The 26,023-nt window shown below is 41.9% G+C and overlaps 1 protein-coding gene and 1 long non-coding RNA gene across 2 annotated transcripts; one reads left to right on the forward strand and one right to left on the reverse strand.

Moving 5' to 3' along the window:
• Nucleotides 1–551: 551 nt before the first annotated feature.
• On the reverse strand, nt 552–18,709 carry SUZ12 (SUZ12 polycomb repressive complex 2 subunit). Its single transcript, XM_027749740.2, has 16 exons — nt 18,256–18,709; nt 15,502–15,548; nt 15,341–15,405; nt 10,545–10,613; nt 9,571–9,620; nt 8,189–8,274; nt 6,891–7,122; nt 6,045–6,147; nt 5,124–5,229; nt 4,233–4,410; nt 3,849–3,940; nt 3,275–3,418; nt 2,495–2,652; nt 1,925–2,123; nt 1,335–1,414; nt 552–1,038 (listed from the first exon to the last, which is right to left on the reverse strand). Exons 1-16 carry the CDS (start codon nt 18,566–18,568, stop codon nt 693–695), a joined length of 2,268 nt encoding a protein of 755 aa, XP_027605541.2. The 5' UTR covers nt 18,569–18,709; the 3' UTR covers nt 552–692.
• A 305-nt stretch (nt 18,710–19,014) lies between these two features.
• LOC120325035 lies at nt 19,015–22,849 on the forward strand. The gene is made up of 2 exons (XR_005566813.1): nt 19,015–21,324; nt 22,646–22,849. It is a non-coding gene; the product is annotated as an uncharacterized LOC120325035 (long non-coding RNA).
• Nucleotides 22,850–26,023: the final 3,174 nt, after the last annotated feature.

The following is a 26,023-nucleotide window of genomic DNA, read 5'->3' on the forward strand; positions in this document are numbered from 1 at the left end:
CCAAACTGCTGGGAACCTCAAAAAAGCCAAGGTGGGACTTCACTGTGTCTGCAACGTGAAAAGCCAAGATCTTTCCAAACAGGCACAAGACAAAGGAAGTGCTAAGTTCGCCGACTTGGAGAATTTTTAGTGTAAAAAACAAAAAAAATTAATTGGTAATTTATGGTCGATTGATAAATGATTTCAAATACAAGGATCAAGGTTAAACTGTAAATAGTAAGATGTTATTTTCACAAAAAGCTAACTGGAGAATTTCTAAATCAGAAAAGCAGAAACTGTATCCCAATCCCCTTTCCCTAATGTTTCACAACTTCATGGTAGGAAAAACAGCCAGATACAGATGCAAAAATCTTAATATAAAAACGGTTTTACATATACTTAAATTATGTAAATTCCATAAAGTTCTTAAGACACTAATTACTAAAATTACAAAAAGATTTTCATATTGCTCTTCATGCTCAAACTCTTAGAATATTGTCATTACATCACCAAAACCAATATACACGTAGTACTTGCATAAGTAACTGAATAAAAACCCTGTTTAAACAATATCCTTGTTGAAATCATTTATTTCCATCCAGCAGTGCCTGTTTGGAACCTCTGTACTTCTGTGTGTAATTCTTTATGGAGCTCATGCACCCTTAGAATGTCACTTCAATGCTTTGTCCGTTGAATGACAGATTTTTTTGACTTCAGAGCTTCTGTTTCTTGCTCTGTTTCGTGACACCTGAGATGCTTTCCACTTCTGAAATCCTCTCGCGCGCGGTATTTTCACTGTATCCATTTGCTGTCCCACTCTGTTCCTCAGAAGATTCCTCGTCCGTCGGGGAGGCCGATTCTCCCTTCTCCAGCTTCTGCTGCATCTCTCGGAGCCTGGCCACAGCTTTGTCTATGGACATGATGCTGATGAGGTTAAAGTCATGCATGCTGACCAGGTGGAGCATAAAGTTTCGACACAAGTTCTTCTTGATGATTTTCTGTCCATAGTTTTCCACAAACAGCATACAGGCATGATTCATTTGATTGTCAGCAATAAACCTGCCAAATGAAAAAGCTGTCACTATGCAGGTAGGACATTTTCAAAGACAAGAAGATTCTCTATGTGATTTATTACACAACATCTCCAGTGTTTTTTTCTCTTCAAAGCTCAAGGGTTACTAGGCACAAGAACTTTAAAAGCTTAAACTCTCAAAAGCTTGTTACCAAATTATCCTCTAACGATCCTTTCCTAAACACCTGGGCTAACTGCATTTTAAGTATTTAGTGAACTGCAATGCAAAATGATCAACCCCATCTGTAATTTATTTGCATCAAAACTAAGCACAGTAACATACCCGTGCTTCATAACATGAAGATTCCATAATTTCATCACTTCTTTCTCTCCTTCGTTAACGTCAGAAAATTCTTCGATTTGCTGGAGGGAGAAAGGATTGGGAGGAAGGACAGGAAAAGAAACAAACACACCCATCAGAACTGCGTGTCTGCTGCCAGGCAGTGAGAGCATACCCAAAATTCAACTTATGCACAGAAATATATAGAAAACTCAGGCTCTGCAGTTAAAAAAGTTAGAAAAATGTAATCTCATGTAGAGACTTGGGATGATAAATTATATCCTTATCACATACACCCTGCACTGGGTACTCCTGATTCCAGCTTCTCCTCTCTGAAGGAGAAAACCAGCCCCAATGAAAACTTGTTTGAACACATGGGGACTGAACTGGCTTTACAACTGAAGGCATTCTTGAAAAAAAAAACCCCACCTTTGATTCCATGAATTTCCCTCTGCAGTTGCTCAGCAAAATATTCTGCTCTTAAAATGCATCATTTTCAAAACATATGCCTGACTGCCCCCTGAAACAACTGCAGCTCATCTTTCAAAAACCACAATCCACTTCGAACAATTCTGTGTAAGTGGGATAATTACAGTGATGGTTTTCTCCCGCAGCCACTCCGGGTCCTTTTCATCCTCACTGTCCACTTCCATCTCCTGGGGGCGGAGGGGCAGACACGTGTCACTGTGGAAGTACAGCCGGTTGTGCCCGCTGCTGTAGGTCCTCTGCTGCTCCACCTCCCCATCCTCAGACTCCAGGAATTCTGACATACTTGCTTTCGTACGCTTTGGCCTGGCAGGAGGGAAGGAAAAGATGCAAACACTGAGCAGTTGGTTCATACAAATTATTTTAAGCTCTAGCCTGCAAAAATGTTGGCGGGGGGGAAATCTCCAGCAGTGAAATAAACCCCATTAGAAAACCAACTTCTCCTTTTGGGGAAGAAAAGGTTTAGGATAAGGCAGTTAAGAAGAGTTACATCATTATGATTAGACATCTCAACTGAAAAGATGTAGGAAAATCACAGGTGAAGTTACCACGTCCTTCAGTCACAATAGTGACGAATTGCACTGTTTATTTGCACCTACACATTTACAGCTCTCCAGGTGTCACAAATCTGCTCTCTAGGCCATAGTGCATAAACAGACCTTGTCTCCCAGCCCTACCTGCAAACCAGGATGTGTGTGATGGGGGTTCTCTTGACCGGCCCGTTGCGGCTGAAGGCGAAGCCCGGCTGGCGATGGATGTCCTGGGGGTTCCCCGCGTAGGAGCCGTCGTAGCACTCGTTGATGGACACGTCTATCCGAGCACCTTTGGGATGATACTGGGACAGAAGTGCAAATATTCTCAGCAGACAGCAATGACAGCACATCAAGTAACCTTTTAAATTCGGAACACCCTAAATATCACCTATCAATAACCTGAAAGGGCTCCAGTTTCCTTTTACAGCACCCGAATGATTTTTAACCTCCAGAAACAAATTATACTAAAGCTCCCTTGCTCTGTACTATTTAACTGTTTTATATAAAACCACTCAGAACTAACTATAAAATGAAGGAAAATATCAGCTAACGAGAACCCTAGAAATTAGAACATTTCTAAATTTCCCAAAGCTTCAAGGGACTTCCAACCAAATGTAGATTTCGTTGTTTTCTACATCACAGAAAAGAGCACACTGATGCAAAAGCAGCAGCTGCAGTCAGAGTTCTTCCTCTAGTGATTAGAATTATTTTATATATATAAATAAAAAAAAAGAAAAAGAAAATCAACCCCACTTTTTTTCCCTCTGTAACACACATTAGTTCGTGTAACACCCAAAGGAAGTGGCTTCTAACCTGCAGGTACAGCACTACCATGTCACAGGTTAGCAGCAGAATCCCTGCCCATGGGATCTGTGACAGCCTGTACAGTGCTTCCCAGTGCTGAGCTACTACAAAATTACTTACAACATAATTAAAGATAAATCTGCTGTGGCAGAGTTTCAGGTGTTTGAGTAAACTATAGAGCTTCCGACAGTTCAAGGTGCACCAGGGGCAGTGCAAGTCGTCTCTGGCCTCAGTCTGCTGCCTCGTGTTGTTGTTATACAGGAACTGAGGGAACAAAGGAACAGGCAGGGCAGGATTAGTTTCATCCATTCCCTTCCCAAACCAAGTGGGAAATCGTTTCAGGAGACCTCGACAGCAAGAGGAACGTTTGGGAACACTCCACCCACTCGGTGTACTCAAACAGTGGTATTTGAGGAATTTTTTTCCCCACAGGAAGACCACCTGTCCCCTCCAGATGTCTAACAAGAGATGCCCTTTGTCTTTCAGAACATCAGATGTGCCCCCAGGAAGGTTAGTTTGCTAAAATGCTTCCTGTAAAAAGTAGTATGTGGAATGGCTTTTAGTCTATGAATTTGAGACCCTTAAGGCATCCACTAAAGAGGCAAATGGGAATTTCCACCCAGCTTGAAAAGGAACATTTTAATTCCACACAATACTTAAGATTCTAGTTTTTCCCTCTAATTATTTTCAATACCTGGTAAAATATTCGCAACTTCTGTCGAGGTTCATTTAAAACATCTCTCTCTTTTCTTGTTTGAAGGTCTGTGGGCAAGGATTCTTTCACAGCTGAGAAAAAAGCACATGTAAATACAGATTTCTCTGGTGCAGAGGAACAGCCAGACATTGTTTCTTCCCCGAGTATGGAAGTTCTGAGAAGGGCACTGCTGCTGAAGGAAATGTGCTACTTGAGGGTACTCAACAGGTACTGCAACACAACTGCACAGAAAGTGTTGGATGCTTATTTTTGCTTTTCCCTGTGGAGAATTCCCTGAAGCAGTTGCACCAGTGAGGCAGGAACCCCTCAGCACAGAGGGGCCAAGCAGATGATTATTCAGCAGCAAACCCAAAGTTTGCTTACCTATAGTCTGAGTAGGTTTAACAGAGTTAGGCTTGTTTTCTTGAGGGAGGCTCTCAGAATTTCGTGTTGCAAGAGGCTTGGCTATAGGAGCTGTAGACTTGTCGTTTGTGTCTCCTGTCCAACGAAGAGTAAACTGAAGTGTAGGTCCCTGAGAAAATGTTTCAAATGGAGGCAACCTCTGGGGGTGGAAATCAAAAACAAAACAGCAGAATTAGTGTCTTTCCACATACAAAATCAATCAGGAGAAGATATTCACAGAATGGAAGCAGATCTATTTTTTTAAATCCACATAAAGGCTAACAGGATAATAGAGCTTATAACTATATTTTTACTATATAATTTGGTTCATCTCTGCTTTTTTCATAATTATAATAATCATGTTGAAACACAAATACTTTGCAACCTGGAATCTTCATGTTCTTCTCTTCAGTCACAACTGATACTCTCCCAGGACACGGGAGCATTTCACATGTGTACAGTCACCTGCATTCACTGTATCAGTGAGTTTTGATTCACCTCAGCCAACTATTTCTCTCTGCTCAACACTGTCTCCTACACTGATACACCTCCTTTGCATCACTAAATTTTATGAGCATTCTCCTCAGGTATGTAAGATCACACCTATGAAAGCTCTGGGTTCCTCTTTCTTTCCCTAAAATATTCTGCCTCTGCAGTTTGTTCTGTTTTGATTTGTCCTCCTTGTTACCATAACAAACATTTAAACTGTTTGCTTTAATAAGACAGAAATTCACAAGTCATTGAAAGAGAATTATTTCCTGTTCAGTTCAATCCATTTTCAGAGGAACAGCCACTGACTGCACTTCCAGCTGAGCTCCACCTTAATGCAGATCATCTGAAGACAGTTCTCTCAGCCACTCAAACAATCCATACCTTCCCATCAAGTATTGTTTCCCACGTTGCTCTTTTCTTGCTAATGGGACACTCTTCCATTTCCTGCATGGCCACTTCATATTCCCCATCCAGAAGTTGCAAACGTCTGTCAGGACAAAGTATGTGTAAACCAGCTCATTTTTATTGTTTGCCTCTTCAAATGTACTATGTAACAGTAACTAAGTCTCCATGAACCTAAAGGCAGATTTTCAGGCAAATTTATTTGACAACTAGGTGTGAATCTTGACAAACGTCACCCACAACAAAGAAAAATGTTAATGATTATAAAAAAAAAAAGAAAGTAAGTTTTCATGCATGATTTGGTTCTGCTGCAGATCAGACATTCTCATTTATACAGTGCATGGCTGAGAATGTCCTTGCTTATGTCTCATCACCACAAAACCACCTCACGGTTCATATCATGTTCAGCATATTAAAGTTCTCCAGTGGAATTAGGTAAGAGAAAAGGACAAAACATTGTCAAGACTTCTAAGATTACACAGATTAAAGAAAGAAATTTCTTAAAAAAAAACTCTTCTCAAAATATACAACTTCCAAAACCATATTTGAATAAATACCCAATTTTTCAAATCCCTTTTAAGCAGCTTTTTCTTAAAGCTCTATTTTTATTGATAAAGAAATCATGTACCTATCTCTACCTGGGACCTGCATTTGCCATGGATAGAACTCTTATTTTCATATACTGTACACAGTCACTGAACAGGTCTCAGTGTAAAATGTGCATTATGAAACCTGTAATTTTTTTTTTTTAAAAACACAACAAGCCTAAGCTCTTATTGTAAATACCAACTAAAATGCAGCCAAAGACATCCTACACTGTAATTAAAAAACATATTAAGTTTATTATTAAACAAATTTCCAACGATTAACAGAAACAATATTTATTTTGAATAACATTACCTGTTTTTATCAAACACAGTCATTTGTGCTACAAATGTCTTTTCCCCATCTTCACGGTTTGAAGAGTTCCTTTTTCTTCTGGCTGGGAGCTCCTCATTGACATCTGCACACAAGAAATATGGGATTCAACCATTGTATAAGCACAGATTTAAAAGATCAAACAGTCTCTATGCAACTGCAAACTATAACTGGCTGTTCATTGGGTCAGGTGTGTCATACAACAGAAAAGGACAATGCAATGGAAAGGGCACTTAGCTTAAAAGTAATCATATTTTAGGTATGTTCTCATGTATTTATAGTTTCATCACATTATTCTGTCAGCATAAAGAATTTGGGATTTCATCTTCCTCCTCTTGTGGCTATAAAATAGTGAGAAATAAAGTTTTTCATTCTACATGCACTCTCTCCAAGGCTGTAACATTTGTGATGTAACATGTCTTAAGAAGATTAAGAAAACAGCTTTTAAAAATTTGTTACTTAGATATTTTATCGACTGGCTTTTTTTTTTGCTGAGAGACACTGACAGAAGCTACAGCTGGGTCAGCAGTGACCAGGGCTGGTGGAGGATTAATGATCCTCCCAGTGACCACAGGGCCCTCTTGCAACATTCAGCTTCACCATCACATTAATAACGAGTGGCGTTAAATCTACGCAAAAACAGAAGCACAATTTCCAGTTCCCAGCTGAATTCCAACCCCATCCCAAAAGAGACTGCAAACAAAGGGAAGCCCAATCAGTCACTGAGCTACTGCTGGCCCTTGTCAGTGTGCCCTCCACTGCACATGGAGCCAGCTCTGCCTGTGCTGCAGACAGCCCCTGTGAAGCAGATCTGAAGGCTGAAGTTACCAATGTTCTCGTTCGTCTCCCCGTTGATGAGCCCGTTGAACTCCCTCCTGCCCGGGCGAGTGACTCGGAATAACAGCGAGTAGGACTTCACCATGTGGCTGTTGCTGGGCTCAAACTCATTGCTGGAAACTGCCAGTGAGGGGAAGTTGCCTGGTTTGATTTGGCTGAGGTCTGGGTTTAAAGGCACCTGCTTTTTACCTGTAGGAACCTGTCTTATGGGACAACTGACATCCTGCAGCAAAACAAGAAACAGAGCAATTGGGTCTTTAGACTGTAAAGACATCAAGTGTTAAAATTTGTATCATTTGTGAATTGTACTTGTTCTGCCAACTTTTTGAAAATAAGCCTTGTAACAGATACAAATCAAAAAAATCTGGCACGATCCCAGGTTGTAAATGCAAAACCAGATATTGGTTAAGTGTAAATAAAACTGGCATTCTACAAGCCCTTCTGGCAGCAGCCATCTTTCTCTAAGTGATTAAATTAACACTAACACGAGGCACTTAGAAAGATTGTAGAACAGCCATTAATACTAATTTAATTCTGTTTACTTAAAGAAATTAAATGTTTTGGTTATATATATACATTTCAAGGGCTTCCTGTCTACTCCTTGCAATATTACAAAGTGCACTTTGTGCTATCTGTGAGATAAAGAACCACTTACCTAGGATTTATTATATTCAGTACCTCTCAAACAGATCACTGAACATTGTGTAGTATTGGGAAAACAAGGCAAGATGGCCTAAATATGAAACTTGCAGCAAAACATTTGGGAAAACCATCAGCACCTCCTGATTTCACCATATTTATCCACACTGTAGCAATTAACAAAATTGGCTAGAAACAATATTAACTCTTAAAAACATGTCAAAACAGCTTAAGAGTCTTGGGGAAAATACACATAGTTCTGTCTGCAAATCTTTCCTTTCTGGTTAAAAATCACAGCATTCATTACTGAGCCTCCCATATTCCCAGAGCTGTGAAGATGATTTGCCAACTGGTGTGAAACAAACACAGATAAAACTGCAAGCAAATTCAAAGATGCTTTAAAAACAAAATAGAAAATTGTTTATGATTCACAGCAGATAAAATCTGCAATAATCAAAGTGATCAGAGTAAAAAGCACAGGTACAGAAAAGGCAAAAATCCAACAGAAAACAACTTGAATAGATCAGTTATTGAATTTAAAGACTAATTTCAACAGAGGCATCACTGTATGGTGATGTTAATCAGATAGTCCAGAAGCAGGTAAACATTTTGCTTTAACACATATTAATAGTTTGTCAAATGATATTTACCTTTCGTTTCTTGTGGCAAACTTTCACCAGCAGAACTTCCAGGGTCACAGAATTTTGTTCATTCTCTGAGTTTTGTGATGGCTTATCTGAACAGAAAAACATCTTAAGTTCTGAGCAAGTGAAGGTCCATTCAGTGCCATAAATCCATCTGTGATTACTTTTTAACCACCAGCACCTCCAGACACAAAGACCACCAGCCAAATTCTAAGTTTCAATTCTCCCCAAACCTACTGCAAATTCCCACTTGAGAACATCTCCTACCTCTTCTCATCCTAGAGATTAAAAACCATAATTTATCTCTAATGTTTAAAAGAACAAGTTCACTACCTTGTTATGACAGAGGAAAAGGTTATGGGTGGATTAAGGACAGTCAGAACACACTAATTACACGAGCCAAGTTATTTTCTCCATTTTTTTTTCTTTACACCTTGCACACCTAGAATTGGGTTTGCATCAAAACTTAAGACCCAGAAGCTATCAGATAAGAAAACAAAACAAAATTGAAAAAAGACAACCTTAAGCATTATGCAAGTTTAAATATATGCACAATATGCTAAAGGACTCTGGAAAGAACCTGAAAAAAGTCTTGGAAAATAAGACTTGGCTTCAGATAAATCTCCTAGAGCCTGGAATCTCCAAGGCAGCTGCTGCCAGCAGTGTGATCAGCAATGCCAAACCAAAAGTTAAAAATAACATTTTATTTTAATGGACAAACAGATCATTTTTTTTCTCAGGAGAGTAAAAAGGCAGTGAATTTATCCAAGGCTACCCAGCCCAGAGCACATCACTTGTGCTTTCCTCAGAGGAACACAACTCTGGGTCCTGGTCTGTGTAGACCAATACTCCAATTTCGAGAGATAAATCCTTTTGTGCTCAAAAGACACCATGGAAAAACTGAAAGTCACTAAAATATGATTTCCATGGCTTGTCTAATGGCTGACACAGCCTTTGCCTCATTTCTAGACCCAACGTGATAAAATTTATTCTTACGCTTCTGTTTGAAATTAGAAACCACTGAATCTTCAAATTATTTGAAGGCTGTGGGTTTTTTTAAAGCTACTTCAAACATCAAAGACACACTCCCAGAAAATCACTTTCTTCAGGAACTCCTCGAGGTCTATTTGGGTTTGAATGGATGATGACTTGAAGTATTTCTCAAAATCACTGTTTTGACTAAAACCCGAGGCTGCTTAACATCACAAATACACCACAACATTTTTACAGCACTACTGATTTGTAACTAACGGGACAGGCTGAGCTTAAATAAGTTAAAATCCAAACAGCAGAGATTAAAAACACTCAAATATTCCCCTCACAGTTCTCTGCTGACTTCAGAGGTGTTATACAAATTAACAGTGTAATGAAAGAATTGGCAAACATACCATTTTTATGGAAGAACCCAGTAAATGTAAGTTGCAAATGAGCAGACAAGCTAAACAGAAAAAAAAAAAAAAGAAAGGAAATGTTAGAAGAACAAATGTTTTCTTCTCCCAGCAGCCACTTCACTCCATGCTCTGATGGTCAGGACAGGCCTGCACAGCAGGAGTCAGTCCATCCTTCTAACTTGGAACTGCCTGGGCACAGCAGCTGCAGCTGGTGCAGAGTGGTACCAGTCTCTCTTTTCAGACTGATTCTCTCTGTGCACCCCATGACTTGATACATTAAAAAGAAAAGTTTAAACACCACAGCAGAAGGACATTGCCTGGAGACAGGAGATCTTGCCTTCTCAGGCAGGCAAACCCATTTGCCAGACATTCATCAGCGACAGAGATCAGTTTTGGTGGAAATTTTCCAGAACTTCACCCTGAACCATGGACTTGGTGTAGATTTTTTTTTTAAACCAAGTATTTTAAGTTTGGTAATGAGAATCTTTACAGGGGGAACATATAGCCTTAGAAGGAAACACTGCCAGTCACATCAAGTCCTTATCATCCATAATATATGTGATTAAAATAATAATACAACAACATAAACCCTAAAGTCTAAAACTTCATGGTATTTCCCCAAATCTGCCTCCTTTCTTACCTTTAATTCCAACACACACAGATTAGTTACTGACACAACTGGCAGTGTTGGAAGCAAAGTTAAGGTAAATACCTATTTGAGGTTTCTATAAACATTTTAAGAGATGCCACAACAAATGCGGAAAGTTTATCCCGACACTGCTTTTCTCCAAGTTAAGTGACCAGGATACATACACACATTTTAGGATCCTGGAAGCAACATTTCAAGCAGTAAGTACTTTGCTTCTAACAGTGACTCTCACTTTCACCTTATTAATCAAAAATATTTTTGATTTAGCACACACATGTGCTCATTTGTACCCCCCCCCACCAAATATAAGGCAGGACTGTACCTGTGAGATTCTTGTTCTCCCTTCATTTTCTCTACTTTTGATAACATGTCATCTACTTTGAATGTTTTCCTGTGAAGAAAGAGCAGAAAGAATGGTTTTACACAGCCACTATACCCCTAACATATAACAACAAAATTTATTCAGCCTGAACTTTGACTTGTTTTTCATCTAAAACTGTCTATATACATAATTTTAGCCTGCTCTTCAGAAAGCACCCTTTATATCTTATATCACACCCATGTTGTAGGGACACAACTGCTTCTCAAGCAGCAGCAAAAGAATGCAAAGAATTAAAACCAGACCTTTCAGCAATAATCCCACTGCTCATAAGAAGTTTCATTTAACAGCACCATACTGAAACCCTGCAATGAACACGCAGGGTTCATTTCACCTTTCATTTTCATTTCAGCTTTGTCAAAGAAAGTTCCTGCTTTAGTGACACTTGTACCTACTAGGAATGGATGTGTCAACTCTTCAACCATTTATATTTTAGTCATGATCACAATAATGAAAAACACTTAAAAGCTTATAGGACATAAGAGTTAAAAACCTAAATAAAAAACCAAACCCTTATTTCTCCACACATTTCTATTACATGGAAAAGAGCAATGAATTCTGAGGCTACTTTTAGAGCACTCACAGGAAATGTGGGACAATGACAACAGTGTCACAGATAATAATCCCTTCAAATCATTCCTCTCTGGAATTCTGACATCAGGCTGTTCATGCTCATATGTTCAGCCTGTCCTGCCATACATATAATTTAATGGTCATTGCTAAATGGAGCTCACTCATGAACAGAAGTTATTCAACACTCTACAGAACAGTCTTTCCATTTTTCTTTAAAGGAAAGTTAAACTTGGACAGAGATGCCCACAAAACTGGCCTAGAGAGAAGTGACAACTCAAGTGTGAGGGCACCTTATACCTTAGCAAAATGGAATAAGAACATCAGCTGTGGCCAAACACTGGATTACTTGTGGAGGGAAGAACAAGGAGGAGCTCTGGGGAGCGGGAAGCATTTGTCCCCAGAAATATCCTGCCCGGATGACCCCTGATGTCACTCAGTGCCCACAGTCAGCGCGGAACGCTCGGGAGTGACTGAGTTACAAATCACGGGGTGACTCAACAGTGACACTGGACAACAAACCCTGCACAAGCACAGGGCTGCAAAGAAATTATTATTGTATAGCAAACAATCACTGATTCAAAGGTCTACTCAGCACAAGACTCACACATATGACAGACTCAAGAACTGACTCACCTACACTAAAATGTGGGATTATTGCAAGGAACGTTGCAATGCTCAGCTTTAAAGCAAGGGATGTTAAGAACAGAGCAGGTTGTTAAAAATTTCAGATTCTAAGGTCAAAAAGCCTCTGTGTGCACTTTGCTCCAGCTCATGAAAATCAGCCAGAACAGAAGCAGGGCACTGATCTTCAGAGGGCTTCCTTCAGACTGAAGAACTGCTTAAAACAGCTTCAGAGCAAAGTTATGTCATGATTGGAGTATGAGCCAGAAGCCAGCTAAGAGACAAACATGATTCAGGGATGGGGAAAAGTTAATAATCTTTCATAAAACATACTAATATCTGACACAACTGGCATCTAATATGTGAGCATATTATGATCCAAAAAAAACCCCAGTGGTGCGACCTTTGCTAAATCCAGGCTCAGATTAGTCAAAACAACAGAGTCCTCCAAAAAAAAAATCTTTCAGAGAAACTAAAAATAGCAAACAAGAAACTCATTAAATCAAAATTGTTGCCTTTGAAGTTAACTTGTAAGAGTAGAAATTCCTCTAAACTGGATTACTATTTTTGTTACCACATTCCCATGCAAAACAGACAAAATTAAGTGTTTGTAATACCCATCCCTAACACCTGGGATTTTCAGGACAGCGTTTCCTGGTGTAACAAGTACATGCATCTTGTGCATTCCTTTCTCCACCCACTCCTATTCCAGTCAAGAAAAGTAATAATTAGCAAAGCATTAGAAGTCACATCAGAGCATGCCATTACTCTGATAATAAATAAAAGAATTATTCCTTTATCCAAATACTGTATGGGAAGCAATTTTATTTAGTAACTTCTTTCCAACACCATCATTTGGTCTGATAATACAATAACACCTAAAGACAGACTCGGGCAAAAAGCCCATTTTCAGTTTCCATCAAGTGCCCCCTGACCAAAGCCCATCACCTCTCTGATAATAGCCAGCAACTTCAATACCTTTTTATCCCAAGTTGACACATTAACTATTCCCTATCACCATTCTTCTGTACTCTAAGCATTCTAGTCTTTATAAAAACTTTCTCAGTAGTAAACATATGGACCAATACCAAGAGATAATTTCATGGTAAAAATGCAGTTTTACTTCCTTAAGTGTTATATTTGCCTGGCATTTTTCTCAGACTACCACACAGCTGGAGGTAAAAAATATGGAGCTATAATTACTATTGTTTTATAAAGTTTGGATATTAGTTCTCTGTATTTTACTTATGATACTGTTTACTGAAATGGCAACCAAAACAATTAACAGCAACTTAAAAACTGCAAAATTCAGGAGGAATAAAATTCTAGGGGAATAAATAAATAAACATACATGTATAGTCCACACAAGCAGGTAACAATCATGCAGTTCCAAGAGACTTCTTCACAAACAGAACTCCACTAACACTCCTATTGTACTGAAGCCAGGACCACAGATTTTTCTCAATAGAAGCCTCAGGATGATCTTTCTTCTACTTTAGCTCAGATATTTTTCCTCTTTTAAAGCCCCCTTTTCACCAAACCAACAAGATCATGTACCTTAACTATTTCTGCTGACTGAAGCACAGTGATTAAGGCCTTGCAGGTATCTGAAGTGTTTACCAGCACAGACCAGCAAACAAGGACCCTGCCAATCCCCCCTGGGGAAGTTCAGGTGAGACTCTTGTGCCCCCAGAGCAGAACAGCCCAACCCACCTTTCAGCTACAACTGCTGTGGTTTGAACTGGGCTGAAGGAGAAGGAGCAGGGACTGAGCATGGAAAGGTCAGAGGGGGAACCCAAGGGAGAACAACACACTTCCCAATTATTTTCTGGTTTTCCCCCCTGAACTCTGCTAGTTCACTTCTGTTGCATTACTGTGGTTTTATAAAGAAAACACACCGAAATGTTTCACTTAACATTTCCTAATAGGCAGGATTTCAGTAAATCAGCAGAACTATTGAGTGAAACAGCTACTGATGTGTTTGTTACCAGAACACCACCCAACCAAAATCAGTTCTAAATCAAAGTGTTACAGGATCTAGTAAAAATCAGTACTTTTCAAAGAGAAACTAAGCACTGCTTGTGCAGCTCAATCTGAACTAGAATTTGGAACAGTGGATAACACAATATAAGCAAAGCACTATTTCTTGTTTCCCAGCAAGTAAAAACATCCAACAGAACAGTTTCAGGTAAAAACATACACATTTCAGTCAACTATAAGTTAATTTAAGTTATAAGCAAGAACCTCCTGTTGCACAATTCTAGTTAAAAAACCAAACAACAAAACCCCAAAACAACCTGAAAATAATTTCTTAAAATTTGACTCTGACTTACTTTAAAATAAGCAAAAAACTCATTTTGGTAACTTTTGTAAGACAAAGTAAACAGTAACTTCAAATTTTAAAAAAATAAATAAATCTGATCATTACCTGTCCTAAGCACCTGAAGTTGTAGGTTATGGATTCAGTTTTAAGAAAAAGTTATATTGTAGCATTAAAACTCACGGCAAGAACATGAAACAATGTCCAAGAAAGCCAAGAATGCCATATATAGCTTCTTTATTTAATAAAAATATGCAAATTCTGTTGATCAACAGATCACACAAGTATTACCTTCCTTGGATAGAAAAACCAAGTTTAAATTAGAATTGTCTGCACAATAATCACATTCTGTTGCATATTTGTTGTATTTCAGTCCCACAGCAACTGTTTCCAAGCGATAAGAACTTTAGTGCTAAAATATTTCAAAGTAAGTGTTCAGGTTACCCAAAAACTCCCAAGTGTAACAAAGGATTTTCAGTGAAGGGGAAGTAACGGAGATTCTGCTAATAAATAATGTCCACTGCACTTGTCCCTCTGCAGTGTTTCCATGTTTCCAAGTCCACTGGCAGGCAGCTGTAACCCCTCACGTGACAGGAGTGACTGTTCTGCAATAGCAAAACCAAAGCCCATCTCTCAGGTGTATCCAGCTCAAAGCTCAAACCTTCTCAGAGCGTTCGCTGGAGTTTTTGTAAAATGCCATAAAGAGACCTCTTTATTTTGTCAGCTTTTAAAATAACTACAGAAATAACTACTGCATTCTTTCAGGACTAATTAAGAAAGCAAATAGTTTTGTATTTGGGATTTGTTCTTTTAAAACAAGTGGTCAGGGTACAGTTTAAAAGAAAATGTTTCACACTATTATGACTAAGCACCACTGATTACAAGAGCTCAGATGTTACACAGCTTTGTTTGGTTTCTAAAGAAGTTCTCCCCCAAACCAGAAAACAAATATGGGAGAATTAGTCAAGATTCTGCAGATAGTTCTCCACATCTGAGTACTCCCAGTATCAACACAAGTCACAAGCATAAAGCTACACACACCCTTCACATGGCAGAAAATCTCTCAGGTCTCAGAAATCAACTGTACACTGATGTAGCATTTCTTAAGTTCTTCAAAGGGAAAAGTTTTACACACCACGTGAAAAGAGCAGGTCACACACTACTATTTTTTGGACCTCTGCTACTCGGTGAACATTTTAGGATTACTTTTCAAAAACAGTTTTACCTTTTGATATTTGTTCGGGAGTTTCTGTGGGACATGTAAGTGAGAGTTCTGTGCAAAAATATTGGCTGCAGGGGGGAAAAAAAAGAAAAAGAAAAAGGTTAGGTTTTAATTGAAATTTCCTACAAACCCAAAGTAAAGGAGTGACAAAACCGATTACTCACTGCTATGAGATTCCGGGTACGGAGAAATCTGTATATCTGTGTTGGTTCTAAGAAAGAGGAACAGGTGTTATCCAACATAAAAATATCCTTGTAATGATAAAAAGTATCTAACTTAGCATGGTGATTATTTGGAAACAATTACCACAAAAAGTCATCCCAGAGTCCAAATAACTACAAGTTAACACGTCAAAGGTTACTTCACCTGCTCCACAACACCAAGCACTTCTCCTTTAAGCTGCCATAAATCAGGGTCACAACTCAACCCTGACTGTTCCTGCTCCCACAAAATGTGTTTCTTACAGGCTTTATATCCCGAGAGGGCAGGAAAAATACCTCTACATGCCACAGCCTATTGTCAAATAAATAGGTAAGTTTTCTTCATGAGGTTTAATGAACACATCTGATCCGACACCAAAGCAGCACAATAAATTGACACGGTCGGACAATGGGGGATCTGTTTTATCCTTCTGGGAAGTCCCAAGGTCACTTGCAGCAGGTACTGAGACAAGAACAGGGACTGACAGTTGACTGTGATCCAGTAGGGATCATTCTAAGCCGGGAAAGTCATGTTGATTCTGGTAAAGCAACTCGAAGTGCAAACAGAGGGAGGATAATAGAGCTGTACCCAACACCGACATGAAAGCACAGCAGCACCTCAAAGAGGTGTAAGAACCAAAGCTCAAAGGATCAAGACTTGCCTACAGGCAAGGGAACCCTCAGATTAGTTGCAACCGATTCAGTTAAATCAAGACAAAAAAGGTTTTGTCTGGATCAGGTTGTATCTAACAAGAATTCCAAACTAAACTGAAATACATTCTATTTATGCTGAAATAAAAGCCAGCCTCATTAAGGAACCTCAGCAAGAAACTTAGAAATGACTTGATAAAACACATCACGTGGAGAGAGAAGAGAGAATGAAGAACGTCTTGATGCCCACGCTGAGACTGCTAACACTGCCTCCATTTCCCACAGAAAGAAAACAAACTGTTTCTTTTTTAAGAAATATAAAATTTTATTTTCATATGACTGCAAAAAAATGTTTATTTCTTATAGCTGGAAACTCTACTGCACGGAATTCTGCAATTAGAAGTGGAAAAGGATAGCTTTTTATATCCTTCACCTCTTTTTAAAGATATGATTCCACCTGATTTCTCCAGTTATGAATATAAGACCCCACAGAATCCGTTATTAGAGAGATGTACTATTGCTAGACAAGAAAATCTTAAAACTATCACATGTCCTTTTAGAAGCCTGATGAAAAGCAGTAAAATTCTGCTTAATTCAAGTTATCATAATAAATCCGTGTTTTTCAAATCAAGATAAAAGACAGAAAGGAAAGAAATTAAGAAACATGCACTTTGCTACCAAGTGAAAACACAGAGTAGTCACAACTTCTAAAGAAACATCCCAGGATTTTAGTCTCAAAAAGCCCATGACATAACTATAATTTAGAAAGGTATGAAAACAATAAATTATATTGACAAGGATGCAATTTTATTTAAAGGCAATGCACTGCTGCTTCAACTTTAGCTTTCCCGAGCAGAAAAATTCTGAAACACACTTTTCAACCTGCAGAGAGACATATGTTTCACAAGTCCACATTACCCAGCAAAAGCTTAAAATAAACCTTTATCTTTTTCTAGCATATGACCTTGAAAAGGGACAAAATCAGCCAGGAGGAATGCGATTCAATACTCCACGTGTTGGGATTTTTTTTAATCCGGTGTTTACTTATTGCAGTTTTCCCATGATAGTCCCACTGCAGGGTTAACATTTTGTGGTACATCCCCACTTTCCTCCTGGTCCCACCTGCCCCGCTCTGAGCTTCCCCTGTCTGACGCACCGAGCCACGGGCAGGAGGATTTGTTTCCACCACGGGCATTGACACCGAGCAAACCCCTCGCAACTCGTTTGCCACTTGACCCATTTGCAGCACAGTATTAACTGAACACAGAGCGCTGTTAACACGACTGAGGCTCAGACAACCCTACATTATTCGAGACAACACCAAAAACTCCAGCTTTCTCCAACACTGTCACCGCCTCCAGCGAGAGAGAGCAGTGACAGCACCAATCCCAAACCAGGACCAAGTTTCTTAAGTAGGGCATTAAAAACTCCCTTCAAATCCTGAAAATCTCTCAGTACAAGGTAAGTTCGCTGTTCCACCGCGCTTTTAAACCAGATTTTCATCAACAACTTTCTGGTGCATTCAGGGGGGTTTTCCTCCTCTCCGGAGCTGCCACAGGGGGATGCCTGGGTCGCAAAGGTCAATTTCCACTACGAAACCTCAACTAAGGGACAATTATTGCCAGACAAAGAAAAACCCAAGTACAGTGAAGTCTGAACCGCATCCTGCCCCTCAAAGGGGCTCGAACGGCAGAGGCCAGAGAGGAACGAGCCCCTTCGCCCCTCAGTGCCCGGGGGCTGCCGGCGGAGGGAAGGGAACCCGAGCGCCTGATGGGAAGTGCTGCCGAGCACCAAGTTCATCGCTGGGCGCGGGCACACACCCCCCACCCCCGCCCTCCGCCCCGCGGGCCCTCCCGCACCCCGGCCCCGCTCCCCGCGCTTCCGCCCGGCCCCCGCCTCCCCCGGCCCCGCTCCGCGGGCCCCGCTCCCTCCCGCGGGCCGTGTTTACCCCCGGAAGCCCCCGCTGCCCGCAGCCCTCCCCTCCTCCTCCTCCCGCCCTTTCCGCGGCGGCCCGGGCCGGTCCCGCCGGCTCGGCCGCCGCTCCCCTGGCCGGCCCCCGGTGCTCACTCTCGAAGGCCTGAAGAAAGAGGTCGTGGTCGGCCTGGATCTGCTCCATCTTCGGCTTCTTCACGGGGGGCAGCGCCGCCGCCGCCGCCGCTGCCGCCGAGGAGGCCGAGGAGCCGCCCGAGTACCCACCGCCCCCGCCGCCGCCGCCGCCCGCGGCACCGCCGGATTTGCCGCCGGGAGCCGCCGCCGCGGCGGAGCCCCCGAACCCGCCGCCGCCGCCGCCGCCGCCTCCTCCTCCTCCTCCTCCTCCGGCGGCGCCGCCAGCGGAGCCCGAGCTGGGCCCCGCACCTCCACCGTGCTTCTGGGGAGCCATGGGGGTGGCCCCGGGCGGGCCCCGGCGGGACAGGGAGCGCGCGGGGCGGGCAGAGCCGGCCGGGGCGGGTGCGTGAGGCGGGGGGCGAGGGGGGGCCGCGCCGCGCTCCAACTCCGCCAAGTCTCCTCCGCCCCGCTCCCTCAGCGCCGCGGCCGCCGAGCCCGCACCGCGCCGCGCGCCCGCCCCCCGCGCGCGCCCCTTGGCCCCGGGGATGGCGCCGCGCGCTGCCATTGGCCGCCTCCGGCCCCGCCCCCCGGGTGACGCGCGGATGGTTCTGGAAGCGTTTGGTTGGTCCGCGCGCTCGGCGCGCGCCCCCTCCCCGGCCCCCCCCCCTCCGCGTCCACCCCCCGCCTTTGAACTGAATTCGCGGGAAAGCGCCGCTCGCGCTCCGCCGCGCGGGGCATGATGGGAACGGGGGGGCGCCGGAGGGCTGAGGGGGCGCTCGTCCGCCCCCCGCCCTCACACCCCGTCACAACCTCCTCACAGCGCCCTCATAGTCCCCCCCTCACCGCCGCTCCGCCCCAATGCCCCCGGGCTGCCACAACCACCGGGTCTCCGTGCCCCTGCTGCCGAGCTGTTCCGACTCTGGGCTCTCCATGTCCCCGGCTCTCCGTCTCTCGGACTCTCCGTGCCCCCTGTGCCTTACAGACCCCCCGCCCCCCGGCTCTCCGTGCCCCAAACTCCCTGGGCTCTCTGGCCCCCTTGTCACCGCCCAGTGGCCCCGCGGCCAGAAGGGTGCTGGTGCCCGTGCCCGCCTCGCCTCAGGGACCACTCAGCTGCCCCCAGGAGCTCCAGAGCTACATTTGTCAAAAAAGCTAAATTTTTTGAAATAGAAGTTCGGGTATAAACCGGTATCGGTACTGTGGTAGAAATGGTTATACTGGGTGGGCCATGAGGTCCTGCTGCTATCCCGCAGCTTTAACCTTATTTAACCGTGAGGTTCCCTCAGGGGAAGGCACGAGGAGCTGCCCACAGGTGCTGCGAGACTTGAAGTCTGAGGTAAAGCATTTCTGGGTTTATTCCCACCTTTCTCTGCTTGCTGAGGATGCACTGAATCCTCAGGGAAACCCAGGCTCAGCCCAGGGTCGGCCCTCGGGGCAGGATCTGGTGTGTGCGAAAACACCAGGGAGTCCAACTGTGCCACGGGGAAACTCAACCTCGGCTCTGTGTAATCAAGTCCTTAACAGAGACGTGGCAACTCGCACATAAAAGGCTTCGGCGGCCGTTCCGTTCTATTTGTGAAACTTCTCCAGAGCAGTTTTACAAGGCTGGGTAAGAATGGTCCATGTGTGAAATACAGCCTTGAATTCCGATACCAGACACAGCTGTGGTGCTGGCACTCCACCATCCCCACTGATCTTCTAATTTCTAGTGATAAGAAAAATGAACTCGATAAATATTCAGAAGAAAACCATATATCAAAGTCAGCCGTGCTGTAAATGTGCCTTACATTATCAACACGGGGATTCCAATGTGATGCCTCAATTGTCTGGTATTAACCTTATTATGTTTAAAGAAAATATATCTATATACATTTACCCCACAAGCATTCAGATAAACAAGTCTTTATTCACTATTCCCCTCTTTTTGCTTTTTCTGCTGCACCATTTATCTTTCATGTTTGTTCTGGAACAATATTTTCTTCCCTTATCTTTTTTCTTCCTTCCTTTCTCAGACATTGATGTTTTACCTGCAGGCTTTTCAGTATTTTGTTTCAACCTTAATTTTGTTACATGTTAGAAATTCATTGCTGTCACAACTTTACCTACATTGTATTTTTCTTCCCCCTAAACAAAAAGTGATATTTCTAAAATATTGTTACACATTTTATCCTGCTTGTCATGATTGTCTCTGCTTAGTATTCCAGTCTTTTTGTGTTCTATTCCTTATTCAATTTCTCTACAGTCACCTGTTGCTGAATATGTCTTTCATTACTGGAAGCAGCAATGTTTGAGGCACTGGCTGTTTCTGAGGACCTTACATGTAATTTCTTTGCTCATAATACCTGGGAATTTATGGTGACGCTTCTGATTCCATCCAGGCTGTTGGATTCAGGGGCCAGAGAGCAGCTGTACCCCAAATTATGGGCATCTTTAGTCATCAGAGGTTGAGCTTGAGCTCAGTGATACCCTGTTACAAGTGACAAAAGGTATCAATATTACATTATGTGTGAGAAAGGCTCCTGAATGCTATACAGCTGAAATTTTGTCCTTGGAAGTTGTTTGCTACCTAATTTATTCCTGTTTCCTCACAACTGTTTCCAAGTCTCTGCTGCTGCTGGTGGCTCATCCTTCTAAATTTTAAAACTGGGAGGAAGAGCCAGAGGGCAGCCTTCCAAGCAGGAGTAGGAGAAATAATTAAGCAATTAATGTCTGGCATTGGAGTTGGATCTGCCTGGGAACAGAGGAACCACGGCTGCGACTCCTGCCCGGAGCGGGACAGGACAGTGGCAGGACCTGAGCCCTCTGCAAGGGCAGGACTGGCTGACAAATAGTAGAGCTTTGTAGCTTGAGCCTGTTCCCCTTAGTTGTCCTTTCATGTCCCTTCCGACCCAAACCATTCTGTAATTCCATAATTCATCCTATATTTGGGGCTTCATAGAATGGATTGGTAGAAATAGCAAGTAACTTCTATTTATTTTGCACAGTTACAAACAAGAAAACAAAGGCTCCTTTTAAGAAAGATGGAGGTCATTATGGTTTCTTCAGAAGAAAAATGAGCTGTAGCACGAGACCGTTGTGTCCTTGACCTTCCTGGTAATATAGACCCCTATAGATTTTACAGATGCATTTATTAAAAAAATAAATAATTTAAACATTTGTCTTGTATACATATACATATATCAGGTAACAGAAAACTGGTCATATTTAGCCAATGACAAGGTACCTACAAAGCCAGTGAAAATGTGTTTTCAAATAAAGTGGTTTATAAAAGAAGCAGTGAGGCATAGTGTACCTTACTGAAATCGATAAAACTAAAGAGAATCTAAAAAAACCTAAAAAAGTTTAAGATTATGGTAGTGTATCTTTTCCCTATAAAGATAAATAATATCCTAACATAATGCAAAAAAAAATAATAAAAAAAAAAAAGAGCAGTTTAATAAGTTTAAGATGATAAATGGAAGAAACAATCAATTCCAAATCAGGAGCGCTGTTTGGAATAAACCCCTGAAATGAAAGCACAGGTAGGTGGTAGAGGTGCTTCTATATGTCAGATTTTATGTCTTGAGATGGCCAATCCATTCTTGTTTTCACATCCTGTTAGTGGGATTTGCATTTGATATCCAGAAGATCAGATTTGTTTCCTGCAGATTGGAAGCACATGCCACTTGTAAATCTCCTTTTCCTGTGGCTTTTCGCAGCCTGTGCGTGCCCAGCATTCCTGTCATCCTGAACAGCTGAACTGCAGCAATTTTTGCCTCTTCACACATATATGTAAAAGTACAGGTATATTTTAGAGCTTTGTGGATTTGGTTTTTTCATTTCATAGTTACCTGATTTTGTTGGTTGGCTGTAGTGCCCCTATAGCCACACTAAACTTTCCAGCTTGAGTCCTCCAAATTACTGTGTCTTGGAATATTTACAAAGTAAATCCTTATTTAAAGGGGAAATAAATACCTGTAAACTCAGAGCTCAGCCTAAATGAAGGTTTTGTCAATAGAACTATACTGTTTTCCTCCCATCTTTAAACATGGGTCTGTCCATAGTCTATAGAGATTGTTAGTAACTAACTAAACACTCCTACAGACCAGCTTATCTCCTGAGAATTTAATTTTACGTGTAACTTTGGAAGGAAAGAGTAATTCTCATTAGCTGAATGTAAACTTTTGGTCAGTCTTTTTAAAGCTTGGTTACAGATTGGGGCCATCATGAAAGCCAGAGTCAGGATTTATTAGGGAGCACTGTTATACCCCTTGGTAAGGCACTGGAGTTGGGGGTTCAGGAGCTGCTGAGAGTAACAAACCTCAGGGACTGTCCTGGGTCCCTGCATTTCTTTACCTTGACCTTGAGCTCACAAGCACGTTCCATTTGTGTGGTTACATCCACACTTTGCTTCTTGCTGTTTTCATGCTTCCAGGTTCTCCTCCTCACAATCTGTCCGGCCCCCAAAACCAGGTTTTCCATGAGAGAAGTGAGGAAGCAAAAATGCTCCAGAACTGAGAGAAACAAAAGCACTTCCTGCGTGGATGGGAAGGTCCCACAGCTGTGTCACTGTGCTCCAACCCCAGATCCAGTTCAGTGGCCCCCTCACACAAATAAACTTCACTGCACGCTGAGTTAACCTCGTCTGCAGTAGATACTAATTCATTCTTCAGTTCATATTCTATATTTTCAGTCTGATTTGATGTTAATCAACAATAATTGGCCATGGAAATTATTAGATAAGCTACTCTTCCCTACCTATTTGGAAAACAAAAGTCAACTCCCACTTATTGTTTTCCCAGCCTCTTGTAAAGAGAGGCTACACAATATTGCAGCTGGAGAAAGGGAGCAGCTCCAGATCTGTGGATATGAAAATTTCCAGATTTGTGGATAACAGCACAGCAGGAGGCAGGGGGAATGCTGGGTGTATTTGGGATGGCAGGATCATGTTGCTGTTGGGGTGGAAGCTCTCAGTTTCAGTTTGGTTTTCTGCATGTTAACGTACAGAGCTGCCCTGTTTTCATAAGCAGGGAACTGAGAAAAGAGAAAATAAACTTTGCTGTAAGGGAAGCCCTGTGCTGGAGCCCGGGGAAGGGAAGAGCACAGATCCTACACAGCAATCCAAGTGTTCCCAAGTATTCCCATGAATGCTGGGGGGGGGAGATTGACAGAGCAGCCACTTGTGATTCTCATTCATGTGTTTGCCAGGCACTGCTTTTGTACAGAGCTGTTCAAATGTATTCCAGGAGCACAGCACTCCAGGACCGTGGCCCTCAGGGAATCTTAATGCCCCCACAATGCACAGCTTTCAGCCACAGGTTCCTTACATGTCTTGAGTTATTGCAGAGAGTGGAGAGGGAATGCACAGGATGTTTTGCACCACGGAATCACCTGTCTCCTGCATTCCCACGGGGAACAATCAGTGATTAAAGTTATTAGTCAGCATTGCTGAGTAGAAATGTATGCTCAGGACTTGTCTCTTGGAGTTCTCTTGGTGATGTTTTAACATACTCTTCATGATTCTTCTACAGTGAAATTTATTTCCTGCCTTTCATTTAATTTCTTTCTGTTTAGTGGCTTTTTAGCAGTATCTTTGTCTTTAGAGTCTAGGTAGTGGACTAAAAATACCAGAATTGTTTCAAAAGCATTGTGAAGAGCCTGGGCCCAGTAATTTGCTCTAGAAAGGTAGGACATCTCCTAAGATGATTAAACTGTAAGGCTAGAAATGGACTAAATACACAGAAAAAAACCCCAAGTCAAATCTTGAAGTTTAAATATTTAATACATTGAAATGGAACAGGAATCCTGCTGGTTCATGCTGCAGTTTCAGAGATGCAGCATGTATGGTACTTCCTGCAAAACTATCAGAAAACTATCAAAAATTCAAAAAATCATTCTAAGTGAACTTCAGGAGTTTGTGCTCTTGCAAGTGAATCCCGGAAACTGTGGAAGATACGGCAACTGAAAAACTTCTGATGCAAACTTAATGATTAAACTCAGAAATGCAGAGATCAAAGAGGAACTGCTGGGGAGATGTGAGAATTCAGTCAGTTACAGATGTAAATAGAAGTTTCTCAACAAAAGGTCTGTTGACAGTGCAAGAATGAAATCTTCAATCACTCAAAACGAGAAATATGGGAGGATCAAAGAGCATGTCAATAGATAGTAAAACAAAACCTCAAGTGAATTAGTTAACTAATTAATTTCAGCTTTAAGTAAAGGATAAGTTTTAACAGGGACCCATTCTTTCTTTTGTGGCTTAACTAAGTATAGATTAATAAAGTGAGAATTGGGAATTTTATCATCAGCACTTACTTAAAGGATAAGATCAGGGCAGAAACTGCTTTTCCAGTGTTTCCCAGTTAGCACAGACATATACAATTCACACAGCAGAGCTTATCTAAGTGTTTCATATGAAAGTTAACACGTTATCTGGGGTTTCGTATGCCAGAGGTTGCTTCAGAAGGCTTTTACAAGAGTTTATCTTGTGTTTGGAATGCTGCTTGGGAGGATGTGATTCTGCACACTGTGACCTGAATTATCCATACTCCAGAAGTAGTTTTACTGGTTGTTGCCATGACTGAGGTCGCTTATCCCACACTAAACACATCTCCACAGAAGGAGGTGAGAAACAGCAGGAGGCAAACTGTGACCAATCCTAATCCCGGTTTTTGGAAGGAAAAATAAATCCATATGTGGCTTACTTTATGCTCTTTGTCATGGCAGTGTAATTGATGCTGGTGCCAACATCTCTGTGTTTAAAAAATACAAAGCTTTGCTCTGAGGAAGTTCTGTCTTTACCTGCCTTGTTCCTTATGACATAGTTGGGTCACCCAAGGCCACGCCACCATTTCACCTCCCCTTCAAACCCAGACAGCTTAGTGAGGTAAATTAAGATTACTATGACTCTGCTCTCCAGACCTCTGGCAACAATCCTAAGCACAAGTGTACAGGCAAGAAATAACATTAAATTAAAGATAATTAAGCAATACATTTCATGGTGCTGACAATTTGGGAGTATGTAGGGCAGATGACTGATACAGTTTTAAATTGTTGAAATGTGACTGGCATTCCTCTGGGTTATGAATTGGCCACTAGGATACGATGAGTGACTGGTTGTAACTGCCCTGCTGCACTTACACAGCCTGTCAAGTGCTCACCAACCAGCCAAATGACAAAATCAAATTAAAAGGCTCATAGCCACTACTGTACAAGCCCCTGGAGACCCTGAATAAACAGATGGATCTTGTGCTGAGGACCAGATGTGAACTGGCAAGGAAACAATTCCAGAGGCATCATTCCCCTTCGCTGCAAATTCCCCGTGTAGAGATGTTCAGATCTTGGGGCGACGGAGAAGAAACAGGATGCTCAAAATGAGTAGGAGGAAAAGTCTGAATCAGAAAAATTCAAGCTCAGAGCCAATGCAGAAGTAAAGGTCTTGCCTTTGTAAAGAGATGATATGTAAGATTAAATGATCAGATAATAGTTCTGATAAGGCATTAAATGGAAATGTTTATGTTTGTTGTGGGTTTTTTTTAACCACTAATAGTTGAAAAAGAGGTGAGTGAATGAAATTCCAGGAGGCATTCAGATCTAATGCTGCAGGGTAAGTGCCTGCAAGCTGCAAGAGTAAAGCAATGCATTGACAAAGACAAGCATTTTCTATCAGAATGGAAAAAAAATAACATGTCCAGGACGTGGACCAGGGTTAATGATGGTATGGAACAGTCCAACTGACCGACTGCATGGTCTTAAATCTGAATTTTTGGAGGATCAAGTGGAATTGCAGTGATGAAACCACTATTTATGCAGA

The sequence above is a fragment of the Pipra filicauda genome, unplaced genomic scaffold (genome assembly GCF_003945595.2).
Source record: "Pipra filicauda isolate LSUMZ 115617 unplaced genomic scaffold, ASM394559v2 scaffold80_size11013439_pilon, whole genome shotgun sequence".
In the NCBI taxonomy this organism is placed as follows: Eukaryota; Metazoa; Chordata; class Aves; order Passeriformes; family Pipridae; genus Pipra; species Pipra filicauda.

Coding starts and splice junctions, on each gene's coding strand:
- SUZ12 (XM_027749740.2), bottom strand. CDS start 18,568: ATGGCTCCCCAGAAGCACGGTGGAGGTGCGGGGCCCAGCTCGGGCTCC. Junction 2,653..3,274: donor GATTTATCTTTAATTATGTT/GTAAGTAATTTT, acceptor CTTCTGTCCCAG/TATCATCCCAAAGGTGCTCG. Junction 1,415..1,924: donor TGCGGGAGAAAACCATCACT/GTAATTATCCCA, acceptor TTCTCCCTCCAG/CAAATCGAAGAATTTTCTGA.